This window comes from Prunus mume, linkage group LG4, assembly GCF_029339155.1.
Source record: "Prunus mume cultivar Tortuosa linkage group LG4, ASM2933915v1, whole genome shotgun sequence".
Lineage (NCBI taxonomy): Eukaryota > Viridiplantae > Streptophyta > Magnoliopsida > Rosales > Rosaceae > Prunus > Prunus mume.
This window is the reverse complement of record NC_142701.1, coordinates 18166009-18190232: the sequence shown is the minus strand read 5'-3', so window position 1 is coordinate 18190232 and position 24224 is coordinate 18166009. Positions and strand designations below refer to the sequence as shown.

Genomic DNA, 24224 nt, shown 5'->3' with positions numbered 1-24224 from the left:
CATTAAAATTTGTTTGGAAGCCAATGGAAGCGGCAGAGTACATGGCCAATTTTTTGATCGTAATCGTAATGATCTTAGTTTAATCTTTCTCCTAATATTTTTTTTGTCAAACAATTGAAATATCATTGATAAAAGTTGAAAGACTCGATTACAATAGTCATAAAGACAACCAATCACTTGAACTCATATTCTTTGACGTAAACAAGGATCCAATACAAATTTCAATAGGATACTAAAGATAATCAGAGCTACAATATATCCCATGTCAACAAGTTAGAAAAGATAATCACAAATATAGTACTCACCCAATCACAACCCTAAGAGCTCGAATCTAGCAGCAAATCAACGTTACATAACTTAATTGTAGCGACTTTTTCACACCAAAAAATACGGCAATATTAAAATAAATATTAATTTGAGTGGCGTATATTTGGGTTGCCTTGTACCTTAAAACACGGGCAACAAAAAATTCTTGAAATTTTCGAGTGAAAGTGACGGTTGCAGCATGCTTGGTCTTATAAATCATAGATGACAACAGAAAACCGTTAAATCGGTTACTCCGGATATCATGCCATTGCGTTTGGGATAGGGTAAACCAAGTTTGTTGTTAATGATCATGTACGTATTAGATATTAGATGCAGATTTATAATTAAATTGTCTAATTTGTTCATAATCATTCGATCGCTTTACTAATTACTCCCGTAGTAAAAGACAGAGCTGGATAATTATGGTTCTAAACTCCAAGTCATCACTGGATCAGCAATAAATAAACAATTAGTAAATTAATAACTTTGCTAGTTGGAGACGCAATGTTTGAAATATGGATCACTCTCTCTAGAGATAGCTTACTCGTGCGTGAACAATATCAAAATTTACACCCATCACGCCGTATTGGTAGCATTTTAATTAGACATTAAAATTATTTTATTTATCATCAGGATGAGCCGTTTTTTACGAGACAAATCTGTCACAATTGATTTGCTTGTTTGTTACAAATTCAATGTTTCTGCTGAACAGTGAATTTTTTGAATTTTGTGTATTATTATTATTATTTTTAATGAAAAATTATTGGCCCATTCTAGAGGGACAGTGTCATTATAAAAAAATAGTCTAGTTTGTTTGGAAAAACTATTTGGAAGAAGCATAGCATGTCTTTTGACTTTTGGTTACTTCGCTGCTTATTTTTTCTATGTTCTTGATCTCACCTGAAATCTTCATCGCCCAATAGCATTTGATACAACTCCATGTTTACATCTAGAAACCTACTACCCTTATTATTATAAATTTATAGCCTCAAATTACACTGATTAAAAATAATCACAACCGTCAACAAGGGTCTAGCCTATTGAAAAGTGGTCTAGACTTTCGCATCTCATGACATCTTAGTAAATGTAATTGTGTATGAGAAATCACCATCCTCTTATAGTTTAAATTGTAACTAGCTAGTATTCAAAAGAAGAAGTAAAAAAAACATCACAACCGCTCCCAAAAAAAAAACATGATTGGGCTAATTGGACAGGGATTTGCAGGCTTTCCTAAGCTGTGGCATGTTGGTGAGCCCGTAGACAACGACGATGGACGTGAAAGACAATGAAGACTTAATGAGCTCATTCTTTAATATAAGGCCCATATAAGCCACCTCAGACTTTTCATTTTTAAAAATTTGTTTTAGGAACCTATGAGGTGTGTCAGTGTTACCTTACACTCTAAGAGGCCCTATTAGATATAAAACTCAAACATAGGCTCTTTGTGACCCAAAAAAAAAACTTATATGTAACGAGTATCTTATGTGTCATTGTGTTATTGGCTGAGATAGTAAAAAGTGTTATCTCATTACATGAAAGTTTTTCTCTGTATAACACTTGTTGAATGCACCAATTTATAGGTGTGATTATGATACATACGATTAAGTCTTACCACATTTTCTTCTACTTGACACAAACAATGGCACCTTAACTATAAGAACTTAAGCATTGTTCCAATTTCATGTTTAAATGGCAAAATCTTTTGTTTCAAAGAAGAAAAATAAAGATTTATGTGCCAATATACAAAATTTGTTAAAAGTAATTAGTGTAGTTTGTTCACATCATTTTGAGAGTGTCTTATCTAGCTTATTATATGATGAGATTAGGTGATCAATTACTTGTAGTAGGGATGCTCTCGTAGAATGTGGTATAAATATCAGTCGTTGATTGAATGATGAAATATGGCTATATTGCGGTATCAAAATGTGATAAGAATAACATCATGCGTTAATAGATTTGTAGCTTGAAAAGGAATATGTATGAACATTATCAGCTGCACATGTACTTTTATGTTAACATGAATATGTGTTATGAGATTTGTAGCTCTAATCTAAGAGGATCTTCTAAGAGTCTCTTCAAATTCGCCAAAGCATTTGCTATCAAATTTCCTCCACCAACGATATGCGGAAACTACTTAACAATGTTCATGTGTCAACTATATAGACACCCAACCAACGTTTGTAGCGTCAGTCTTGAAACGGTCCAGCTCAGTGCCACGTATAAAATCAGTGTCAAACATGGACACCAACGAACTCTTAACTAGATTTGATAAAACAGGTTGGGTCCCGCTCTGTTTATTCAGAATCAGAAAAACAGAGTATCCAAAGGGGTCTCCCTTAGTCAAACTCGTAAGAAACGTCTCTGAAACTGCCGAGAGTAAAAAGACTTTCTCCCTCTCTCCCTCTTTTCACTTTTTTTTTAGTCATATTTTCTGTTGCTAGAAAATCGTTAGGGTTTCTCTTTCGCTCAACTCCCCAGCCTAGTATTGAAGTTGTTCAGATCGACGACGAGCTCTGCTAGCTAGCAAACGTAGAATGCCAGGCACTTGCAGCTTCACAGGTTTTCTCTTTACTTGTACTGTTGTTGTTGTTGTTGTAGTGTAGTTTTGTGATTTATATTTTCTTTTTTTTTTAATTATAAAAAATTCAGGTTATAAATCATCGTAGCTCCCATAGAAATTGCAAACTCGAACCTGTTTGTTCCTACACAGTACAAGATACATGGCTTCAGCTGGTGCAGCAGCTGCTCCGGCTGCTGAAAATCCTAGTGGCAACACAAAGTTTGCTGATAAGCTCCCAGAGGAAATTAATGAAATGAAGATCAAAGATGAGAAGGTGCTTTGCTTTAGTTGAATTGTTTCTTGTTGCGCAGCATTTAGTTATTTATAGTTATATAACTTTTAAGAACTTCAATTTATATTTCATTTCTTTGTTGACTGTTTTATTTATTTTTGTTAGGAAATGGAAACAGCTGTGGTGAATGGCAATGGAACTGAAACTGGCCACATTATTGTAACTACGATCGGGGGTCGAAATGGTCAGCCTAAACAGGTGCATTTTGCTCAGTTTAATAATCACAGTTGTAATTACTTGCTGGTTAAGATGTGAGATGAAGGAATAGATAAATTAAATATGTTGTGACATGAATTATTCAGGAAAAGAATTGGATAAGTGCCATGAAGTTTTTATGCTTTTATTGGGGATTAAATTATAGAATCACTAATATGGAAAGCATATGCTAATGTGATATATATACAGACAATATGTGCACATAAATACGAACACCCATTTAGATATTACCTACAAAACGCTTAGATTAGAAAAAGGCTAAACGCCATACCTAAGTTTCGGCAAACGTGCAGTAATATAACTTAAAACCAAAGGAGATACAAGGTCTCCCAAATCAGTATTTTGTAATTTGTTTAACCTCAAATAGTATGTTTCCATATTTTTGTCATTGCAAGTTAAGATACTACATTGTGCTAGAAACCTGATCCATTAATAGTGCTATTAGTTAGATATAAGTTACAGTATCTTAAACTTCAACGCTTATCTGACATGTTGAAGCGCTTAGCATTAAATCCTCTCTGATTCGTTGTGCAGACCATAAGTTACATGGCAGAGCGTGTTGTTGGGCAAGGCTCATTTGGTATTGTATTTCAGGTGATGTCTGACTTACAGATTCTTAGTTATCTATTTATGAAGAGGAAAAAAATCATTAATAATAGGAAGGCTGGACTCTTTTGACTATCACATATCACATACTCGAAGCCTCAATTATCTTATTTTGCAGGCTAAATGCCTAGAAACTGGAGAAACTGTTGCAATCAAGAAGGTTTTGCAGGACAAGAGATACAAGAACCGAGAGTTGCAAACAATGCGTCTTCTTGACCATCCTAATGTCGTGTCACTCAAACATTGTTTCTTTTCAACAACGGATAAGGATGAGCTCTATCTGAATCTTGTGCTTGAATATGTACCTGAGACTGTTTATCGTGTGTCAAAACACTATTGCAAAGCCAATCAGCGGATGCCTCTGATATATGTCAAACTCTATACTTATCAGGTTTTTGTTGTTCTTTGGACTCTCTAAGTTGACCCTCCCAAAAAGAGCATCAACATTGACTAATATATTATTGTGCAAAAGATTATGACAGAACTTTTAGGGTTTTCAGGTACAAGTTCTTTTGGTAACTTTATTTTGCTTGGTTTTCATTCTTGTCAGATTTGTAGAGCTCTGGCATATATTCATGGAGGGATAGGTGTATGCCACAGAGACATTAAGCCACAGAATCTCTTGGTTTGTAGTTGAATATATCCTTCTTATTTTTTCCCCTTTTCTTTTACTTAATCATATTTTGATTTTGCCACTACAATATGTTGTTTCAGGTTAATCCCCATACTCATCAGGTTAAGCTGTGTGATTTTGGAAGTGCAAAAGTCCTGGTATTCTCTTCTTCTAGTGTCTTATTTCTTACAGTAGAACATTTATTGGCAATAGAGCAATATATAATGCATGGATGAATGCATAAAACTAGACTCACCAGTACAACTTTAAATGCATTACTACACTTGTGTTCTTGTTCATGCTCATGCAGATGACGCCAAGTGTCTTGACCCATTTTCAGTTTCATGCATGGTATGTTTGGGTCTGCCTTCCTTGTTTTGTCTGAACTTTTTCATCATTATCCATGACAGGTCAAAGGCGAGCCAAATATATCATATATTTGTTCTCGTTATTATCGAGCACCTGAGCTTATATTTGGGGCAACTGAATACACTACTGCCATTGACATATGGTCTGTGGGTTGTGTTCTTGCTGAACTGCTTCTTGGACAGGTTTTCTATACGGGATAAAAAGTTCTACTTATTCTTTAATTTTTTAGCAGGAAATGGATTCACATTTTGTTGTTTTTTCCTCTCTGTTTTGGCAACCCTTGTTGTAGCCTCTGTTCCCAGGTGAAAGTGGAGTTGATCAGCTTGTTGAGATTATTAAGGTAATGTTCTAGTGACCTTCTGCATGGATGGTGGAAAGTATATATCCATCTTTCGATCAACTCGAAATTTTGATCAATCAGCTTCTGCAATTTGAACTGAATTAGCATTTCTTCTCCAAAATTAGGTACTGGGAACACCAACTCGTGAGGAAATCAAATGTATGAACCCGAATTATACAGAATTCAAATTCCCACAAATCAAGGCTCACCCTTGGCACAAAGTGAGTTTCTAGCTTCCTTGCTGACAATTGCTCTTCTCTGATGGTTTTGCATGCCATTTTCATTCGTATTATCTTCGTTTCATGCAGATATTCCACAAGCGCATGCCCCCAGAAGCAGTAGATCTTGTGTCAAGACTACTTCAGTATTCTCCAAGCCTAAGATGCACTGCTGTAAGTATCTTTATTCATGCAAAAATGGCAAGGATGAGATTTAGTTCTTCAGATCTTCTATTTAATCCAGTTTCATTATGATGGACATTAGTGGGACATTGGAGTATTAAACTTTTAATTCTGTTGAACTTGAAATTCTTATGCCTGTATTAGATAGCAAATCATCGAATGTAGTTGTTTATTTTCTTTATTTTGGCAGCTCGAGGCCTGTGTCCACCCATTTTTTGATCAACTCCGTGATCCTAATGCTCGTCTCCCTAATGGGCGCCCTTTGCCACCTCTATTCAACTTCAAGCCTCAAGGTTTGCTTTTCATTTCTGTGATTGATATCCCTGTACATGCATATATGCTGCTGATAATGCGTTTGGAATGATGATGCTTCTGCAGAGCTGAAGGGAGCAACTTTTGAGCTTCTGTCCAGACTGATACCTGAGCATGCCCGAAAGCAATGTGCCTTTCTAGGTATCTAGATAAGGCACACCAAGGCAAATTGCAGCGAGACTGTGTTATTGTAATGCCAGCGAAAAAATTAGGGACATCCTAGTTTGTTTCCTTGAAACAGTTCCAACACTTCTTTTTCTGGTTTTTCAATCTGGCACATTACACTCTCGAAACTCCTGACTGACTGTTGATTGGATCATGTATGTACTAAGATTTATCAGACTTAATAGAATCTCTCTCTACCTCTCTCCCTCCCTTTTTATGTGCTTCCATGGAGACATCTCATGATTTAGAATTGGTTCAAGTGCATATAAGTATAGTTTCCATGTGTTACTGCCGCCTGCAATGCCAATATGCTTGAATTCATTGGTAGCCTAAATTCTGCAGATTTGGTAACTAGAAGACAATACCTGTTCTGAGTGATTTTGATCATGCTCATGCCAGACAGATTATACTTGAATTGTTTGCATATCGTGATTCTATCTGAAGCCAAGAAAATTACTCGGCTCTCACTCGCACTTTTGTTTTTGTTAGATTTGTATTCTCATTTTGCCCTTGAGCATTCGAACATGCAAAAGTTTTTAATTCCCCATGTAGCCCGGCCCTCTTCTCTTGTCAGTCAGCCGGTATGGTTGGTTTCCAAGCTGGCTGCGGCCACCACCGTGACCACTGCTAAACATGATGGCTGGTTTTATTATGTCCTAATGTTTGAAAGGGAAGATAAGATAATTAATGAGTAACAAAAGAGTAATTTCATTAAAAACAAACAAACACACATTTCCTTATTGTCATGCCCTATTAGAAAGATCATACAAAACGAACCCGACACGGGACTATATAATCAACCTTAAAGTGTATCAACAAAATCACATAAATATGGAAAATTGGAAAATTAACTTTATAAACAATTATTTGCTTTTGTGAATTTTACCAAAAAATTATATATATCGTTATTTACTAACCTGAACAAAGTTTGCTTTCTATATGCTAATTGATTATATGGAGTATAGACAAATGTCATTGACACTATGTTTGAGTTTCACTTAAAAAATATATTTTTGTCTTTTGCTTGTACTCACTTATACATGTCATGTGAGGTGGTTGAGATACGAGATGGGATAACTCTTTATAATTATTGCTCTGACTTGCTTACGTCACTTTCCACTGTAAAGAAAATGAGAATCTTAATTTCATACTCTTGAGAGTATGAAATTAACATACTTGCTCATCCCACCACACAGCAAAAGGTGAGGCCCATTGACTGGACCCAGCTTTTGCTTTCCCAGTTAATATATAAAATTTGAATAAATAAAGAGAAACGCTATTCACACTCGTATAAATAACGCAAAGAAGCTTCAAGAAAAGTGTTACGAAAGAGAGAGAATATAAAACTAATTTCTGTAATGAATTTATATAATTTAACACAAATTTATTATAAAATATACAGCGGGAGTTAAACCGATTGAGCGAGCGAGTATTTGAACGTTTTTCACATCACGCCCGTGTCGTTGTGCGTTTCTAAACGCACCAGGCAGGCACCATGTTCCTCCCTCGAGTTCCTCAGCGCTGGTTCTCGCAACTCTCGACTGCAACCAGTGTCTCTATCTAGACCGACAACTATCTCTCTCTAGGTTTTCTCTGCAAGTAGCTCTTCTTGTTTCCCTTGCAGATTTACTCGCCCCTTTTTCCGTTTCTCTTTTCAACGGGCGGAGGCTCGGAGCTCTATTCATATTCACCGTACAAAGCCACAAGGCGAATTTTTGGTGAGGTGAAGTGCATTTCCGATATTAACAAGGAGGCCTTCACGATCACAGAGGTCCTCTGCATTTTCAGCTTGCGGAGGTAAATTTTCTTTGAGCAAGGCTAGTTTTTTTTTTTCAAATCGCGGTTATAAGTTGTAACTTATTACTTTCTCGTCATGTTTGTTGTTGATTAGGGTTTTTAAATTTAATTTTATGAATCTGTTAATGATTAAGAGTTTCTTTATGCAACTGATGTAATGTAATGCACTGTTTGGTTGCCGTAGAAAGTAGGACATGATGAGAACTTTTTAAAGATTTTGTTCCTCATTTTCCTCAATTGTCTCAGTAAACAAATGGGGGGTTTACGTTTTACATTAATAGAGAGTAGAGATTGTTTCCTAGTCTGCTTGATGTTGAAGAAAGAGGGGGTTTTGTGGATGTTATTAGATGGCGGAGACTGTTGTGGCTTTCAAATCCTGAAATTAGGAAGAATAGGGGATAAGGGGAGTTTGGTCCATATTGAAATCTACAAGGTCTGGCCATTTATTGTTTAAAGAATAGATGAAAAATCAAATATTTCTTTGGCAATGCTAAATGATTTTTTAACTTGTGGCCTCATGGATGTTATATTCTTTGCAACCCCTTTGGTGATAATGGCGATAATTGAGTTTTGTCGGCTTCTTGCTGGGTTGTGTCGTGGTCGTGTCAAGTACTAGTCAACTCCAGTTGAGAAGTAGTTGATAACGTCCTGTATGTTACTACTATTTCAATATTGGTTTTATACTGTTTGTAAAACTTAAACTCCCTAAGCATGAAATTGTTCACCAAGTTTGGAAATTATCATTTAGAATCTTAGGAAATAGAAATACATCAATGGTGAAATTGAATTCAAGTATAACATAAAAAATGATGCATACGTTTTAAAATGATTCAGCCATAACATACAATGACAACATAGCTTTTACATTTAAAAGTATTATGTGTCTGCCCTGAATCATAAGATGCTAAGAATGATTTCCTGTGATGGTAGTCAGGGCAACTCCCCTGAATTCATTCGCTACCAATTTTGGGCTCCTTTGTCTTTACCTACAGTTTTTCCAATTTAGGTATTATCATGAGAATTTATGATTGTAACTTTATTGTTGATGGTGATATTATTATTTCTTGTTTCCTTCATTAACATTGCACTAATGAATGAGAATCTCTTCAGCAACGGTTCTTGGGATAGCTCCGCAGCTGGGTTCATCTGGGACACGATTACTATTGCTTAACCACCATGTAAGCTCTGCATCATCAATCTCCCTATAAAAAAGATCTGTATGCCACAGCCAATGGCTTGGTTGAGTCATTCTTTAGACGGCTCAACAACTTTCATTACTTGATCTTTTAAGTAATATTTTATGGTACATAATAGTATGAGTATGTAATCCCAGTTGTCTATTACAAGGCCTGTTATGCGAGTTAGGGAATTAATTAAACTTTGCATTTTTTTGGCACTTATTCCTTCTGTGTATTACTTGGACAGCTTGCAAACCTCTGTGTGGGCCAGACATAGCTTGAAGAGAAATGGTACTAGTTTTCTAACTAAGTTCTGTATTCATTAGTCCCTTGTTAATTTTTAGTCACTCTTCATTTTGAATTTATTAAATTATTGCGGTTTGCAGACCTTTTTGGTTATTGCACACAATTTGTAAACACCTGCTGTTGTGTGGTCTGTTTTCTTCCGAATTTAAAGATTGATCTTTCTTGCTGAATGTGGAATTTAGGCAGCTATTTATTGGGTTTTTGTATAATTGTTTACAGTCTGGGTTGTTTGGCTGTATTTGATAGTTGTATTGTTAGTTTACTGCAGTTGTAATGCATGAGTGAACCCTCAGTTGACTAAAATCGTTCTGTCTAGTATTTTTCAGTCCAGTTTACTTCTTTTTGTTGTTCACATGTGTTTATATAAACTTTATGCAGGATGGAAATACTTCTGGCGAAGATGGGAATGATATTGACTGGAATACAGAAGATGAGCTGGAAATTGATAACTTCACTTTATCTTCTTCTTCAAGTCTGACAGTTCCTGGTGGAGAAGCTGTTGTGGGCTGTGGGGAGGTAAACGTTTTTGCATCAGTTTTTCTGAAATATAATATATACCTGATGAATATCTTGATGGGGTATTTAATATATATTACATAATTAACATGGAATTCCTTTTTCTTCCTATAGTCAAGCTCATCTCCAGGTCCTTCCAATTCAAAAGTTGTTGATCATTTTGTTGGGATGGGATTTTCTGGAAAAATGGTTGCCAAAGCAATTCAGGAACATGGTAAGAGCACTGTATCATGTCATTTCAGCACGAGTTTTCCCCTGGACTGTTTCAATTATAACACTATATAACATCGCTTTTATGGAATATCCAGGAGAGGAGAACACGGATTCAATTCTGGAAACCCTCCTCACATATTCGGTGAGTCAACATTTCTTCGTTTGCCAATGCTGCTTTGGATACTTATTCTTGGAGATATAGATAATTTTAGGTTTGAGCTTGGTAACACAAAGCGCATATTTTAAATTTTTGTTGCAAGGTGAATGGGTCACAGGTATCCTGGGTCTCATGTTCCCAAACTTTAAGAACATAAATTCTTCCGGACTTAAAAAGGAAAAAAGAAGGAGAAGAGTTCACACTTGTCTGTTTTCTTGCTATATTTTCGCAGGCTCTTGAAAGTTCTCCTCAAGAACAGCAACAAGTTGATTGTAATCACTGTTCTTCTGATAATGAAGGGAGTTTTCTGGATGATTTCTCCGATATGGATAGCTTTTCTGATAATGAGGTAGTTATTGTGAGCTTTTCTGATTATACATTTTCCTTTTATTTTTGCTAAGGTTTATATTTCGTTTTTCCCCAATCCTCCAAGCAACAAATATATTATATCATATTTTTTTTTCTGCAATATCATTAAAATTTGTGTCCACGCTATTTTATAATCTAATACGTGAACGTACAAGGGATAGTGGGTTCATGACAATGACATTTTAATTTAACTATTTTGCAGGAAATCATAAATCCTACATCTGAGAAAGAGAAAAAGATATTGTCCTTGGTCAATATGGGGTACACGGTAGAGGAGGCTTCAATAGCAATAGAAAGATGTGGTATAACTTTACTTTTGCTTTGATTCTTTTTGGATGATTCTGCTAGTTGAGTCAGTTGATTATGCCATTGCCATCCTTTCTGAGTCTCTTATTCAATTCTAATAGTTTGTGATTACCAGTATCTCCTTCCTCAGCCCCACTTTTCCTCTTTCAAACACCACAGGTCTTGACTCCACGGTTGTTGAGTTGACTGATTTCATATTTGCTGCTCAGACGGCAAGGGCAGAAGATGTCAATTTTCCTCTTGAAGAGAAGGTTAGTAGTATAGAATTAATACTCTTGAGTTTTCAACAAAATCAGTTTTTTCTATTCATGCCATGTTCAGTAGATTGTGATTGGTGGTTCTACTTTTGCAGCCTAGACCAAATCATGCATACAAGAAGAGGAAACTTCTTGAGTACGAGATGCTGAAAAAGAAAAGGCAGATGCGACTTGGGAACCAGACCACAGGTGAAGATGATGAGACAGTTCATCTCCCAAATCCAATGGTTGGGTTTGGTATCCCATCTGAACCATGTTTGAAAACACAGAGGAATCTTCCAGAGGGAGCCAGAGGGCCACCATATTTCTACTATGAGAATGTGGCACTTGCTCCTAAAGGGGTTTGGACCACTATATCCCGCTTCCTGTATGACGTGCAACCGGAGTTTGTTGACTCCAAGTACTTTTGTGCGGCCGCGAGGAAAAGAGGTTATGTTCACAATCTTCCTCTTGATAATAGATTTCCTCTTATTCCACTTCCTCCAAACACCATACATGAGGCATTTCCCTTGACAAGGAAATGGTGGCCTTCATGGGACACACGGACAAAGCTGAACTGCTTGCAAACTTGCATTGCCAGTGCAAAATTAACAGAGAGGATCAGGAAGGCTATTGAGGATTATGATGGTGAACCACCACTGGGAGTCCAAAAGTATGTTCTTGATGAATGCCGGAAGTGGAATCTGGTGTGGGTAGGAAGAAACAAGGTCGCCCCACTTGAGCCTGATGAAGTGGAAATGCTTTTGGGATTCCCAAAGAACCACACAAGGGGAATAAGCAGGACTGACAGATACAAATCACTCGGGAATTCATTCCAGGTAGTGAATTCTGTCTTTGTTTCATTGGAATTTAGATCTATTTAATATTCATTTTTAATATATGATGCAGTGATTCATATTTGCTGGTAAATCCTGAAAATTTGAAAAAGTTTATGTCTTTGCCGTTTGTTTTTTGTGCACAGAATCATGAAATAGTTAATGTAAATGGCTGGTTGTTTGTTTGTTTTTTCCCCCTTGCATAGTTTCCCTAGTAGAGTTTCAAGTTAGAATTTTCTGTTTGTCAGATATTATATGCATTTTGATTAGAAGTTCAACTTATTCCAGGTTGATACCGTGGCATACCATCTGTCAGTTTTGAGAGAGATGTTTCCTAATGGCATAAACCTCCTCTCTCTTTTCTCTGGGATTGGCGGGGCAGAAATAGCTCTTCACCGGCTTGGTATCCCTCTGAAGAATGTTGTGTCGGTAGAGAAATCTGCAGTGAACAGAAGTGTTGTGAGGAGTTGGTGGGAGCAAACAAACCAGAGAGGGAATTTGTATGACCTTGAGGATGTACAGCAGCTGAATGGGGACAGCCTGGAGCATTATATGAATTTATTTGGTGGTTTTGATCTTGTAGTTGGTGGGAGTCCATGTAACAATCTTGCAGGCAGCAACAGGCATCATCGAGATGGACTCGAGGGTAAAGAATCTTCGCTCTTCTATGACTACTTCCGTATACTAGACTTGGTCAAGTGTATAATGTCAAAGAACAATTGATTCCATGTAAATCATCTGCTTAAGTAACTTTACGGCATTGAAACCTCGACAAGCAAGAAAAGATCTTGCATTTTATTTTTTCCGAAGTTTGGATATTTGGTTCTGGTAGTTGTTATGAACTGGCTTTAACTTCAAATTGTCTTAAAATTGATGCTCTCTCAAGTCTCAAGTCTTATTTGCCTGGTTTCTGCCCCATCTCCCTCTCTTGTCTAGAAAAGATGGAGAGAGAACGAGTGGGTTATTGCAGCCAAGTTGGGCCTTTTGTTATGGGATTGTGTTTGTGATCCTATGTCATTGGGCTATCTACCAGAATTTCCTTATCTAATGAATTTCACGTTGACCAAAAAAAAAAAGTTGGGTTCCCCTTTCGTAAATTAGACCCTACCGCTTGAGAAAAAGAATACTTTTCCATTTTCATATTGGTCGGTAAGGGGGGTTTTATACAGCAAAAAGAAAAGTCAAAATTCGTATTTTCTGTTGATCAAAGCTTCAGTCAGGACCGACTTATATACACTTGCAAAGCAAAATACAAAAACGATGTCTTTTATTTTCTACTTTCTAGTAAAGCCGTCCTTTTGAGCATATGCTCTATATCCAGTCCTTTTTGTTTTCTCGTCTAGAAAGATTGTAAAATCTAATGCAAATTGATGATGAGTTTGATCCAAAACAAACTCGTAATTCATATGATCTGATACAAATATTTAACTAGAAGCAAATCGGCTGATTTTTATAATCAGATACCCGTACAAAGCAGTCATGGAAATGCAACCTAAGCAAAGAGGCAGCCATGCGAGCTTCTCTTGCAACAGCCTTGGCAACAACAGACTTTACAATCTCTGTTGCTCTAGGGCAAGAGTGGTCATAAAACTGTGGGTAGAGATACCCACCAAGAGTTCTATCACAGAAACAAAGTGGGACAAAGGCAAGAAGAGAAAGAGCTAGAAGGAAGCTCAAAGACTGAGCCATAATTTTTTTTTTGGGGTACTCTTAGTTCAAGTCTAGTAAGACCACTAGAGAAGAAGAAGACTTGAAATTGTCAAATGAAAATAAAGCTCTCCCCAAGACTTGCTTTGATGAATGTTGGGATGGCTTAGGGAGTATTTATAGAGGAGACTGTACACAACTTTGAAGAGTGAGGTACAGAGAAGCTGGAGTCGGTAACTTACTATCGGTAGCTACATCAATAGACAGGATCAGAAGAGAAGGTTGGAGTTGGTACAAAGCTTTCATGCTTTGGGGTGACTAATCATCATGTTAATACAAGATCTAAGCTCAATCAGCTGATTAAAGAAGAACAAAACTTTTTGGCTTATAATCCAAGTATCCTTGAGATAGAAAAAATATCAGTACAGTGGGCCTTTAGATCATCATTTAAGCATTTTACATTAATTGATTACAACAACATCCCACCTTCATTTAGATCTTGGTCTCAGAAAATTCCAATTAGAATAACATATTAGCAAGCATTTGGAAGGTCCATTAATGTAATTTTCCATGTATTGAAGATTAATAAGAAAATTTGAACTTTGGCTAGAGTTCTACATTAGGGTTCTTCTAACACTCTTTCTTTAAGTTAAAACAAGCTCAAGTGGTTAAGAACATTTACCCCTGCACATGCAATCCTAGGTTTGATTCTCCCCTCTCCTAATATCGCTTGTATAAATAAAATTAATTATAAAAACAACCTTGTGTAACTTTCAAAATGATTCCCAAATATTGTTGGGTAATTCTTGTCAAATATGTTAAGCAAACATTTCACCATCCCACGTGTCATTGGATTACAGCATTGCAATTGACTATTGATTCCATGTGGGACAAAAGCAGGTCAACATTTTGTTAGTTGTTTTGTGATGACAATAAAGAGAGAGTAGGAGCAGACTCAACTACTATGTTTGACAGAGTATATAGTCACCCAAACTAGATGACTCAAAGCTTCTGATACTGTCAATGTCTGTAAAGGTATCTTAGAGCAAGCCACAAATTTAGGGTTGAACCCTTCATACTTGGGCACTTTTTCCCCTTTCCCCTAACGTTCACATTGAATTTTAATGGCCGTCTAGATGTTCATTGTATGGATTTTAATGATGCAAGCTCATGAGCCCCCCACGCATCAACAACTGAGAGTTGTCCACTTGGATAGGCGACTGCCCTATACCATTTCTTTACACCTAATATTCATCTCCTGTCTTCTTTCTTGTTCTTTTTCTTTCCCCTACTATCCATGAATTGACATTGATTCCTTTATTTTGTAGCTTTTTGACTTCAGGATCTGCAATATTAGTAAATAAATTGTCGTTGTCTGTTAAACGCGTGTGGAGGCATATAGAAAAGTTAAATTATAATCAAGTATGATAACGGGAATATTAGGTTAATCTGGAAGATCCAAATATGATAAAAGATATTATTATAGGCGGGGTTGGAGTACAACTCCTTTAAGGATCTGATTCCTCATCTGTAAATTTGCAAGTGACATCTTACAGGCCTCAAAGAAAAGAGCATATGCCATCATAGCTGGCATATCCTTAGCAACTTTGCTAATGGCTTTCCAAGTCGCAGATGACAAATTAATGAGCAAGAGATCTATATTGATTTCAGTTGATAACTTGAGATTACAACATCCAAAATTACATGCTATGAAATTTGGTCTCGTCAAAAGACAGACAGGTTGTATAACTTCAAAACCCTCACATTTCATGTACTAATACAAGTTAGCTGCGGCTCACCGGTTCGTAACGTTCAAATTGCACCGTATTTTCTTTCGTTCGGCCTTGATGTTCCTTGATTAGAAGCAGAAGAGCGTTCCCAAGGGGCTTCACTGGCAAAAGTAGTATTAAGGTCTTCTTGTCGGGTGTAGCTGTGCCCTCCGTCACTCACCTATTTTTGTACCCCCCACATTCAACACCATTAGAAAGTCTACAGAGGACGTGGCAAATAGTATTCCCATTTGCTTCATAACTCAGTTCCCTTGCTTTGCAAGGTTTCTTTTCAATTTAAAACTAAAGCATCTTCCAGGGTTTATTTGTCCCAAAGAATTTGAGCCTCATGGAAAATGGGCCAAAGGAATAGAAGGAATATTTGTGTTAGTGATGTATACTTACAGTTTCTAAACAAGCGGATAGAATTGTCATTCCCGGCAATGCATCAATCCCACGCTGCATGTGATCAAATAGAATATATAATTGAGGACATACAAATTGAGACCATGATGAAAAGCTGCAAATTCGTAAACCATCCAAGACTTTGAAGCCATAGAAAAGGGCCTACCTTCCTTTCAACTTGAGTCTTGTAAATAAATCCTCCATAGCAAAACAGGGTCGATGAGACAGTGAATCTGATCCAAGACAGTTCATTGAAAAATCAAACTTCAGATAAAATACATAATACATAATTCCTACAATTTATCAATACTATAATTTTCAGTAGGAACTGCCTTACATGCAGGATAACACCCCAAATATAGCCCATCCTCGTGCACTGTCTCCATTTTGGTTCTGCCTGTTTTCTGAAAAATTGAACGAACCAAGCTCTTTCAGTTGATATTATTTCAAACCATTAGTGTTTTCAATTCCAACAAATTTACCCCTTGTCTCCACTTTCCCTTATTGGCCATTTAACTTGAATGTAATAATTTCTGAGAGTGATGACATTATTGAGGGACTCATTCCTAATTGGTAGACAGTGAACACAGTCCAATCATGTTTCACCAGCTAGTTCTAGTGCAAGAAGGATAGCTTTAACATGAATACTACATTGCATCTTCAGAACTTGTTCTATTAAGATTGGTTATGTCTCTCCATAATATGAAACAGGGATTTTCAGAAGAGTAAGGATTGAGAGGGAAGGCAGTAGTTATCAGTGACGGCAGTATGAGCCTACCACACAGTTTGGCAAGAAAAAACTGGATGGGCTCGTAACCCTCTACTGGGATAGTGATATTAACTTCATATGGAGTATCACGAGCCGTTTCATCTGAAAATTACAAAAAGAAACTAAGAGACTTTATTGTAAGGGATATCAAAGCCCACTGCAGCAAAGGATACCCTTACATCTCCAATCAACATTTAACATTGTGGGTGACAAAGTTGTAGGTGGGCTCCCAGTTGCTCCCGATCCTGATACCTTAACCTCCAGACCATTTTCTGGTAAGATTTGCATATATTTTATTAAACAAAGGATACATACTTGGACCAACTTATTCAATGATAAATGGTTTCCCATGCATCAAAGTATAAGGAATTCGAGTACCTTAATAATAGGTCTTTGCACCAAAGTGGAAAGGGAAGCAATTGCAGTCATATAAAGCGTTACATGTGTCTGCTCAGTCCCAAAGCTGCAAAATGCAAACTTTATTTAGATTGATGGATACTACATTTTCTTTTTTGGGTTAGGGGGAAGGGATGTTAAATGAAGCAAAACAACTCATAATAATTCCTATGCCTAAACTCATGGTGAGACTTTTCATAGCCCAATTGAGTCATGCCATCATAAACCTGCAAGTTCATAAAATGGTTCCTTCAGAAAATAATTTACTTTTGCCTGGGAAAATTAATGTACATCAGGGAGAATAAAACAATTCTTACAAGTTCCCATGACCGTGGATGGAAACCTACAGTGAAGCCCTTAAATACTCGTGGACCTGGTTTCTCGCATGGAATAGCTAGTTCGAGAAAAACTCTGAAACATTTAGGAATTGCAACAGAATCAGGGAAACATGAGTGTCTCATAATAAATGAAGGCTCCTATATTGAAACATTTCTGTTATCCCAACACCAGCATGCAATGATTGACTCAATTAACAGAGATTTAACACCACATTTCATTATAATGCAACATAAAGTGGAAATCAAGGTACTATTCAAAAGACCTGCAACTCGACTCATAAGTGACATTGCAGATGCATCCAAGTCCACCTGAAAACAAACAATAGTAAGAATCAGTCTTAGATTACTGAAAATGACAGAGTCAGAGGCAGTACAATATTAATGGTAGAGATGTAACTTGAGGAGGAAAAAAATTGTAAGTAGTTTTTGATAGAAAACAGGATGAAGCAATGAGACCTTCTATCAGTGTTTTAATTAGGTATGAAATATCAGAGTTACTTGTAGTTCCCTCTTTCCGCTTTCTCTCTTCCTCTCCCTCTCTAGTGCTCTATCTTTCTTGATGAAACAGTTTGCAAAAATTCTTCTAGTGACCTAGTCATATCTTAAATCTTATTCCTGAAACTCATCGCCTTCTCCCTATCCACCTAAACTTATTATTCTCACCACCTTACTAACAAGTGGCCACTTTAATCGCAATGGTTCCAATTTGTTAATGGTCTCCATAGAATTTTCTTATATTATCTGCTGTCCATTCAACCAAAGACAGAGTTCAAAAGGGGGCATATCAATTCCTATTATAAATGGTGACTGCACATATAACCTAGAAGTGAAAGGTACACAAACCTGTGCATTGGCCATTTAAACAACTTCCACATATGATGTTTACCTGAATTTAAAGAAGATAAAAAAAGAATTATGAGAGAAGTGGAATGACAGTGATTGCCAAATATTTAAAATATATATATATATATATATATATATGAAAACTTCCAGGAGAAAGAAATAAGGGTTCTAGAGGGTGGAAGTTTTCCAGCATAAAACAACCTGAGCTGTTCATCCCAATTTATCATAACCGTCCTCACATTTCGCCAGGTCGCCATTATAAAACCCCTATATACATTCAGAAATAGAGATACCATACCGAAACAGACAAGATGCTTTATGCTATAGTCAAGCAGGCCCACACAATGTAAACTAGCACTTCATACTTAGGCAGGCCTACCTATGAGCAAGAACTGTGTCTTCACGATAATCCAGAACATGCTTGGCAATGACATCCCAGGCTGTATAAAAATCTGAAGAGGAGATGTGAATAGAATTTACTCTCACTACACTGTACAGTAACTCATTTGAAAAAGAAAAAATAGTTTTAAATGGGTAAATTTCACTAGAGGCCCTAAACTTTAGGTCATATCTCATACTAGCCTCTGAACTTTAAATTATGACCCTTAAACCCAATCGTGCGTTTAGTTGGTGCAAATCTTAAAAAGGGAAAATTGGTCATCTCCTCCTTTCCTTACACCCCCTCCTACCATTTTCTTACTTTTCCAGCAAAAAATAGTTTCCACTCATTAATTGCAAAAAAACAAAGCCAAATTGATTATAGCCAAAAAGATCATGCTCAGTTAAATGGAATTACAGGTTATGATATCTGACCCAGTCTTCCACCATAAGGATCCCAAATAAGTTAATAGACAACAGGATTACCAATTAAGTCAGCTTCACAAAGACTTTGAAAACCAAGAGCTTGAATTACAGGATCTTTGTTCTCAATGCAAGACTGTTGATTCAAAGCAAAAAGAAGACACCTTAAAACTGAATGTATAGAGAAAACAAAGAAAGAAAAAAAACCTTCCAGAGAAACCATACCGAAACAGACAAGATGAGGTCCACACTTCTATCAGGATTTTTTCTACAAACATCCTGAATTGATGCGGCCATACTGATGCATATATTTCTCTCAGACTTTTAATTCAGTGAACCCCTTTGGAAGCAACACTCCCTAAATGTTGAGAAGAAGCAATGCAAGATAGAAAATAACAAATCAACAATAAAAAAGGGGAAACAGCAAGGCAACAGAATAAGAAGCAAGCATCTTGGATATTTCTCCTAAGTCAAGGATTCAGTATTAAATTCAAGGATCAAATTATCTGAATCATACTATCATTTCCACTTCAACTTAGTACTCCTTTTCTAAGCCCGTACAGACTGCTTTCTAAGGTAATCCACAGTCCACTACATGTATCCTAATGTCCAGCCAACCAACCTGCCCAGGTTGCAACCAGACTTGGGATATTTGTAGAGAGCCATTAGATTTTAATCAGCTTAACTCTCCAGATATAAGGGCTGGAATTTTACATACAAGTTTGAAATAAATAAGTTCACTCCGGGAAGCATCAGAGAGGCCCAAATTCCAAACCATGATAAGATGTTTCATCATGCTAGAAATTCAACTAGAACAAGATCTGGCAAAAATTACAGCGCCCAAATTGAAATTTTCAAAGAAAAAAAAACTGCATGGGAAATGGGAACGAAGACAGAATGTAAGAAAGAAAATTCTGGTTGTGTATTAATGATCGGTGAAAGCAAAGTACAGTGGCTTTGATGAACTAACAACTAATACACATGGTTTTAATTGAAAAAGGTTCGCTTCTGCTGCAACTTCAACAAACACCCTCATCATCCGCGGCCTAGAACAAGAAACGTAGATTAAATTAATAATTAATTCTTTAAAAATAAAAATAAAAACAGTACAAGATTTGCTACATACCTATGAATGTCGAGTAAGTAAGAACCCCATAAGGAGACCATTAGAACGAGAATATTGAGAACGCAGACCAGTAAAGTCAATACAGATGGGTATTGAGAGCCCCATCGCCGGCCTAGCACTAAAATGCCGAAGAAGAGCCGAAAAACAAACCATCGCCCATGCCGCTGACATTGAGTTATTTTTATCCTTTTTGGTATTTCGTTTTTGTTTTTCGGTGCTTCTTCGGCATTTTAGTGCTAGGCCGGCCGAGGTCTGGACGATGGGGCTGTCAGGCATGGGCGGGGGTGTAGATTATGAGAAAAGGGAGGGCGATGGCGAACATGAGTAAGGCAAAGGCGAATTTTGGTGAGTCCATGATTGACTGATTATCAGAAATGGCGTGTAATTTTATTTTTTTACAAATTTATAAATAAACTCAATCCTATACATGTATTTATAAAAAAACCCAAGCACTATTTAAACATAGAAACACACCCAAAATCAACCACAAAGTTAACTTTTTGGGTGTGTTTATAAATGGGTTTTGAGTGTGTGTAATGATGGGTTTTGGGTGTGTTTATATGTTTCAATAGTGCTTGGGTTTTTTTATAATTTCAACTCCCATTTTGGGTGTTTTAGTGAAACTCCCTTATTTTTTCTGGGTCTGAGTGTGGCGTTTACTTATATACGCATAAGGGTCACCAGAATGTCGACACGTTGCTATCCCCAAACCCGTTCCCTTTATTTACCAAAATTTAAGAAAAAGGAATTGCGTAATTGACCAAGAAGGATCGTCGACCGAATTTAAGCTCGCTCAATTGGTAAGCTGGTGCTGCGAGTTTTTTATATTGCCCCGATTCAATTGGTAAGCTATACTATTTATAATTCTATTGTAGTGTAGAATGATATTGATTGTCCCGCTGCAGCACACATAAATGCGTGCGTGGTTGTATATGCATCAGTTTTGCGGTTGACCTTGAGTATCACCTAAGTAGCCTCATCATTGTCAATGTTTTCTGGCAATCACCTTTGATGGCACTCGTTAGCATTGCACCGTTACCACATTTTCTTTCTTGTTCAATGCAGTTATGCAACTTGAATATCTGATGGTTTATATTTTTTGGTGACTTTCCAGGGGGAGAGAAGGATGTAGAAGTTCAACGTTCAGGTGCCAAGATTGACATGGTCTCATTGAAGACTACTGGAGATCTTCATGATGCAAAGCAATCTTTAGTAGAACTGCTTTGCTTATCTTTCTTTGAGTTAGAATAATGTATTTGCGGAAGCTTTGTTTCATTTTTTTAACAATCAATCCTTTCAGTTACTTCATTAATTTTACAAACCAACGCTTGTAGACCTAGCATTTTGATAATAGGTTCACAGAGTTGAAGTTTATGATATCTACTTTGCATGTTTCTCCAAACCAAAGATATGCTGCCAAGAACATTTTTACAACTTGACCTTGATCCATGTCTACACCGCAAATTATAACCTGATCCAACCTAGAGAAATGTCATCGACTTTGTAGACCATTTTCATGCTGCAGTGAGCTCAACTTTGTCCTGTTCTTGAACAATGTCTTGCACTCTGGCAGCCTTCTCGAAGTGATCACAAAACAGAGCTTTTCAGTTTGGGCATTCCTGAACGCCCACAGGGTAACATCATCTTTGAACTTTAGGCCATGATGTCGAACAAAATATCGCCAATAAAGCTTATGATTTTTGCAAATTTTTGTGGTCTTGAACAGCATACTGTGCTCATTGCCAGCAATGTCATACGTTGTGACCCAAATGCCTCGTGTAGAATCTTCATTACCATTCATCAATGGGAAGACGTGTTCTTCTGCGTCACATTCTTCACCTCTAATGAGAACATCGCATCAGATTTTGTTAAGTGTCTCTCAAAAGGCTTGCTGCATATTTGAATCAAGTGTTGGATGCTTGGGACTGGTGGAAGATCAGGAGGGACATACTTGCAAAATCCATGGCATGAACCTAATTCTAGTTTTGGCTGTTCTTGTGTTGCAACGGCTTGTTGGGATTGTTGGGCTCATGGAGCTGCATGTTCTTGAAATTGAATTGAGCGTTGGAGGCTCGGGATTGGTGGGAAATCACGAGGCACATAGGTTCCAATTCCATGGCAAGATCCTAGTTCTAGTTGTTGTGGTAGTTGAGGCATGCCTTGTGCTGCATAAATGGCTTCTTGGGCTTGCAGGGCATATGAGGCTGCAGGTTCTTGAAATTGAATTGAGGGTTGGAAGCTTGGGAATGGTAGGAGATGACGATGAGGGACAGAGTTGTGAATTCCATAGTATGAACATAGCACAATGGCTTCTTGGGCTTGCAGGACATGTGGAGAACAAGGTTCTTGAAATGGAATGAAGTGATGAGGAGGTACATAGTTTCCACAGAACCAACCTAGTCCTAGTTCCTGTAGTAGTATAGGCATGCCTTGTTGTGCTGCAATGGCTTCTTGGGCATGCAGGGCAACAGGACATGACTCTAAACTCATAGTGCCTATATAGGAGCTCGGAAGTTTCAGTGACCTTAACATATGAGTAACAAAATGCCTAAGACTAGCTCGGAGTTTTCATTAATGTGCTTTGTGCCCCATTCCCAACATCTTTGTTAATCATATTGACCAAAACAGGGATTTATAAACCAGATTACTAGAAAACTTTCTGAGTTAACAAACCCCAAAAAACAATTAGAGCTAGCTTCTGTTGCCAGACTCATTCACTAAGCTACACACACTACAACCCACACCACACAATCAAAATTCAAATTCACAAAACGTATAAGCAAAAAATTGCCCAAATTACCTCACTCCATAGTAACTTTGGCACCAACTTCCTTCATCTTCGCAACAATCGAATTCGCCTCCTCCTTCGTAACCCCCTTCTTCAACAGCGTAGGCGCCTTCTCCACCAGGTCCTTGGCCTCCTTCAGCCCCAAACTCGTAAACGTCCTCACCTCCTTAATCACTTTGATCTTTGCTGCAGCATCAAAAGAATCGAGCTTTACATCAAAAGCCGTCTTCTCCACCTTCTCCTCGCCTTTAGCCGCCGCCGGACCACCTTTGCCGGCGCCTTTCAAGCCGCCAAATCCCATCCCCGGCATCATCATCGCCATCACCGGCATCTCCTTTATGCCCAATTTCTCCCTCAAAACCTCCGTGAGGTCCGAGACTTCGAGCAAAGTCAGGCCCGATATCTCATCCGCGATCGCCGATACCGTCTCGGACGGAGGTGGCCGTTGCTCGTGTGCAGCGGTAGTGTAATTGCACACGAAATGAGAACTAATCTGGGGCTTTGATTGGAGAGAGGATAGAGGAGGGCTTTGGGGGTTTAGGGTTTTGGGAATACGCGAAAAATGTGGGGAAATGAACCGTAAATATCTCATTTTTCTGGGGTTGGGGGTGTGATTTCAGGCAATTGGGGAAGTTATCTGAGCATTGTGGTCCTGATTAGATTAGCATAAGCTTGGTGCTTTCATGGCTTCTGAAGCTTAGAAGAGAGTGACTGGTATGGCGCGAGTTTGAGTGACCGCCTGCAGGCATAAACTCTATACGGGGACGAAGGCTTGAGTTGCCCTCCACCAAGGTCTGTGAACTTCAGACAAAAATTGATGATGGGCCCAAATCCATTTATTGGGCCTTGAACCGGGCTTGGCCCAAAGGTTTTGGGAAATTCTATTTACAATACACCCAACAAGTTAATCAGAATACCCATACCTAATTTTTAAGATTATAGCATGTTCACATATTAGATTACATGGTTTTTAATAAAATTTGGAAAACTAAGGGGGGCGTTTGGTATCCTATTCAAATAGGGAACTCAAAAACTTTGATTTTTCTTAAAAACAAGGAGTTTTTAAATCTATTTTTAAGATTAAAAAACTTGTTTGGTATGAAACTTAAAAATTGTTTTCAAATCTTAAAAATTTAGGGTCATGCTTCCGAGAACTTCACTTTTTTCTCCATTATTATTTTAATTCTTCTGGATGGGAACGTGAATTTTTTTTATGATTATAGGATCACTGATGGAATGTTGATGACA

At 37.5% G+C, this 24224-nt stretch overlaps 3 protein-coding genes and 1 pseudogene across 5 annotated transcripts; 2 read left to right on the top strand and 2 right to left on the bottom strand.

The window, feature by feature from the left end:
- Positions 1-2611: 2611 nt before the first annotated feature.
- Positions 2612-6382, top strand: SK13 (shaggy-like kinase 13). Its single transcript, XM_008232358.2, has 13 exons — positions 2612-2865; positions 2956-3140; positions 3264-3356; positions 3909-3968; positions 4099-4371; positions 4531-4605; positions 4695-4751; positions 5004-5144; positions 5252-5302; positions 5428-5523; positions 5611-5694; positions 5894-5996; positions 6082-6382. The coding sequence occupies exons 2-13, from the start codon at positions 3027-3029 to the stop codon at positions 6162-6164; spliced, it is 1230 nt and encodes a 409-aa protein (XP_008230580.1). The 5' UTR covers positions 2612-2865; positions 2956-3026; the 3' UTR covers positions 6165-6382.
- A 1119-nt stretch (positions 6383-7501) lies between these two features.
- Positions 7502-12973, top strand: DRM2 (domains rearranged methyltransferase 2). Of its 2 annotated transcripts, XM_008232357.2 has the most exons (11): positions 7502-7977; positions 9088-9155; positions 9403-9446; positions 9840-9977; positions 10092-10191; positions 10286-10332; positions 10580-10696; positions 10919-11018; positions 11182-11273; positions 11375-12097; positions 12383-12973. In XM_008232357.2, exons 3-11 carry the CDS (start codon positions 9444-9446, stop codon positions 12815-12817), a joined length of 1755 nt encoding a protein of 584 aa, XP_008230579.1. In that variant the 5' UTR covers positions 7502-7977; positions 9088-9155; positions 9403-9443; the 3' UTR covers positions 12818-12973. The 2 variants fall into 2 exon arrangements, with proteins under 2 accessions (XP_008230579.1, XP_088906115.1); XM_089049989.1 differs by lacking the exons at positions 7502-7977; positions 9088-9155; positions 9403-9446 and having other exon boundaries at positions 9834-9977.
- A 2408-nt stretch (positions 12974-15381) lies between these two features.
- LOC103330171 (uncharacterized) lies at positions 15382-19359 on the bottom strand (annotated as a pseudogene). Its single transcript, XR_016126123.1, has 15 exons — positions 19288-19359; positions 19126-19198; positions 18655-18713; positions 18463-18528; positions 18262-18304; positions 17682-17727; positions 17398-17491; positions 17255-17307; positions 17062-17147; positions 16858-16965; positions 16694-16786; positions 16253-16319; positions 16082-16148; positions 15916-15969; positions 15382-15691 (listed from the first exon to the last, which is right to left on the bottom strand). The product of XR_016126123.1 is annotated as an uncharacterized LOC103330171 (transcript).
- A 603-nt stretch (positions 19360-19962) lies between these two features.
- On the bottom strand, positions 19963-23758 carry LOC103329836 (uncharacterized). Its single transcript, XM_089050845.1, has 2 exons — positions 20189-23758; positions 19963-20108 (listed from the first exon to the last, which is right to left on the bottom strand). Exon 1 carries the CDS (start codon positions 23566-23568, stop codon positions 22990-22992), a length of 579 nt encoding a protein of 192 aa, XP_088906971.1. The 5' UTR covers positions 23569-23758; the 3' UTR covers positions 19963-20108; positions 20189-22989.
- Between the last annotated feature and the right edge of the window lie 466 nt (positions 23759-24224).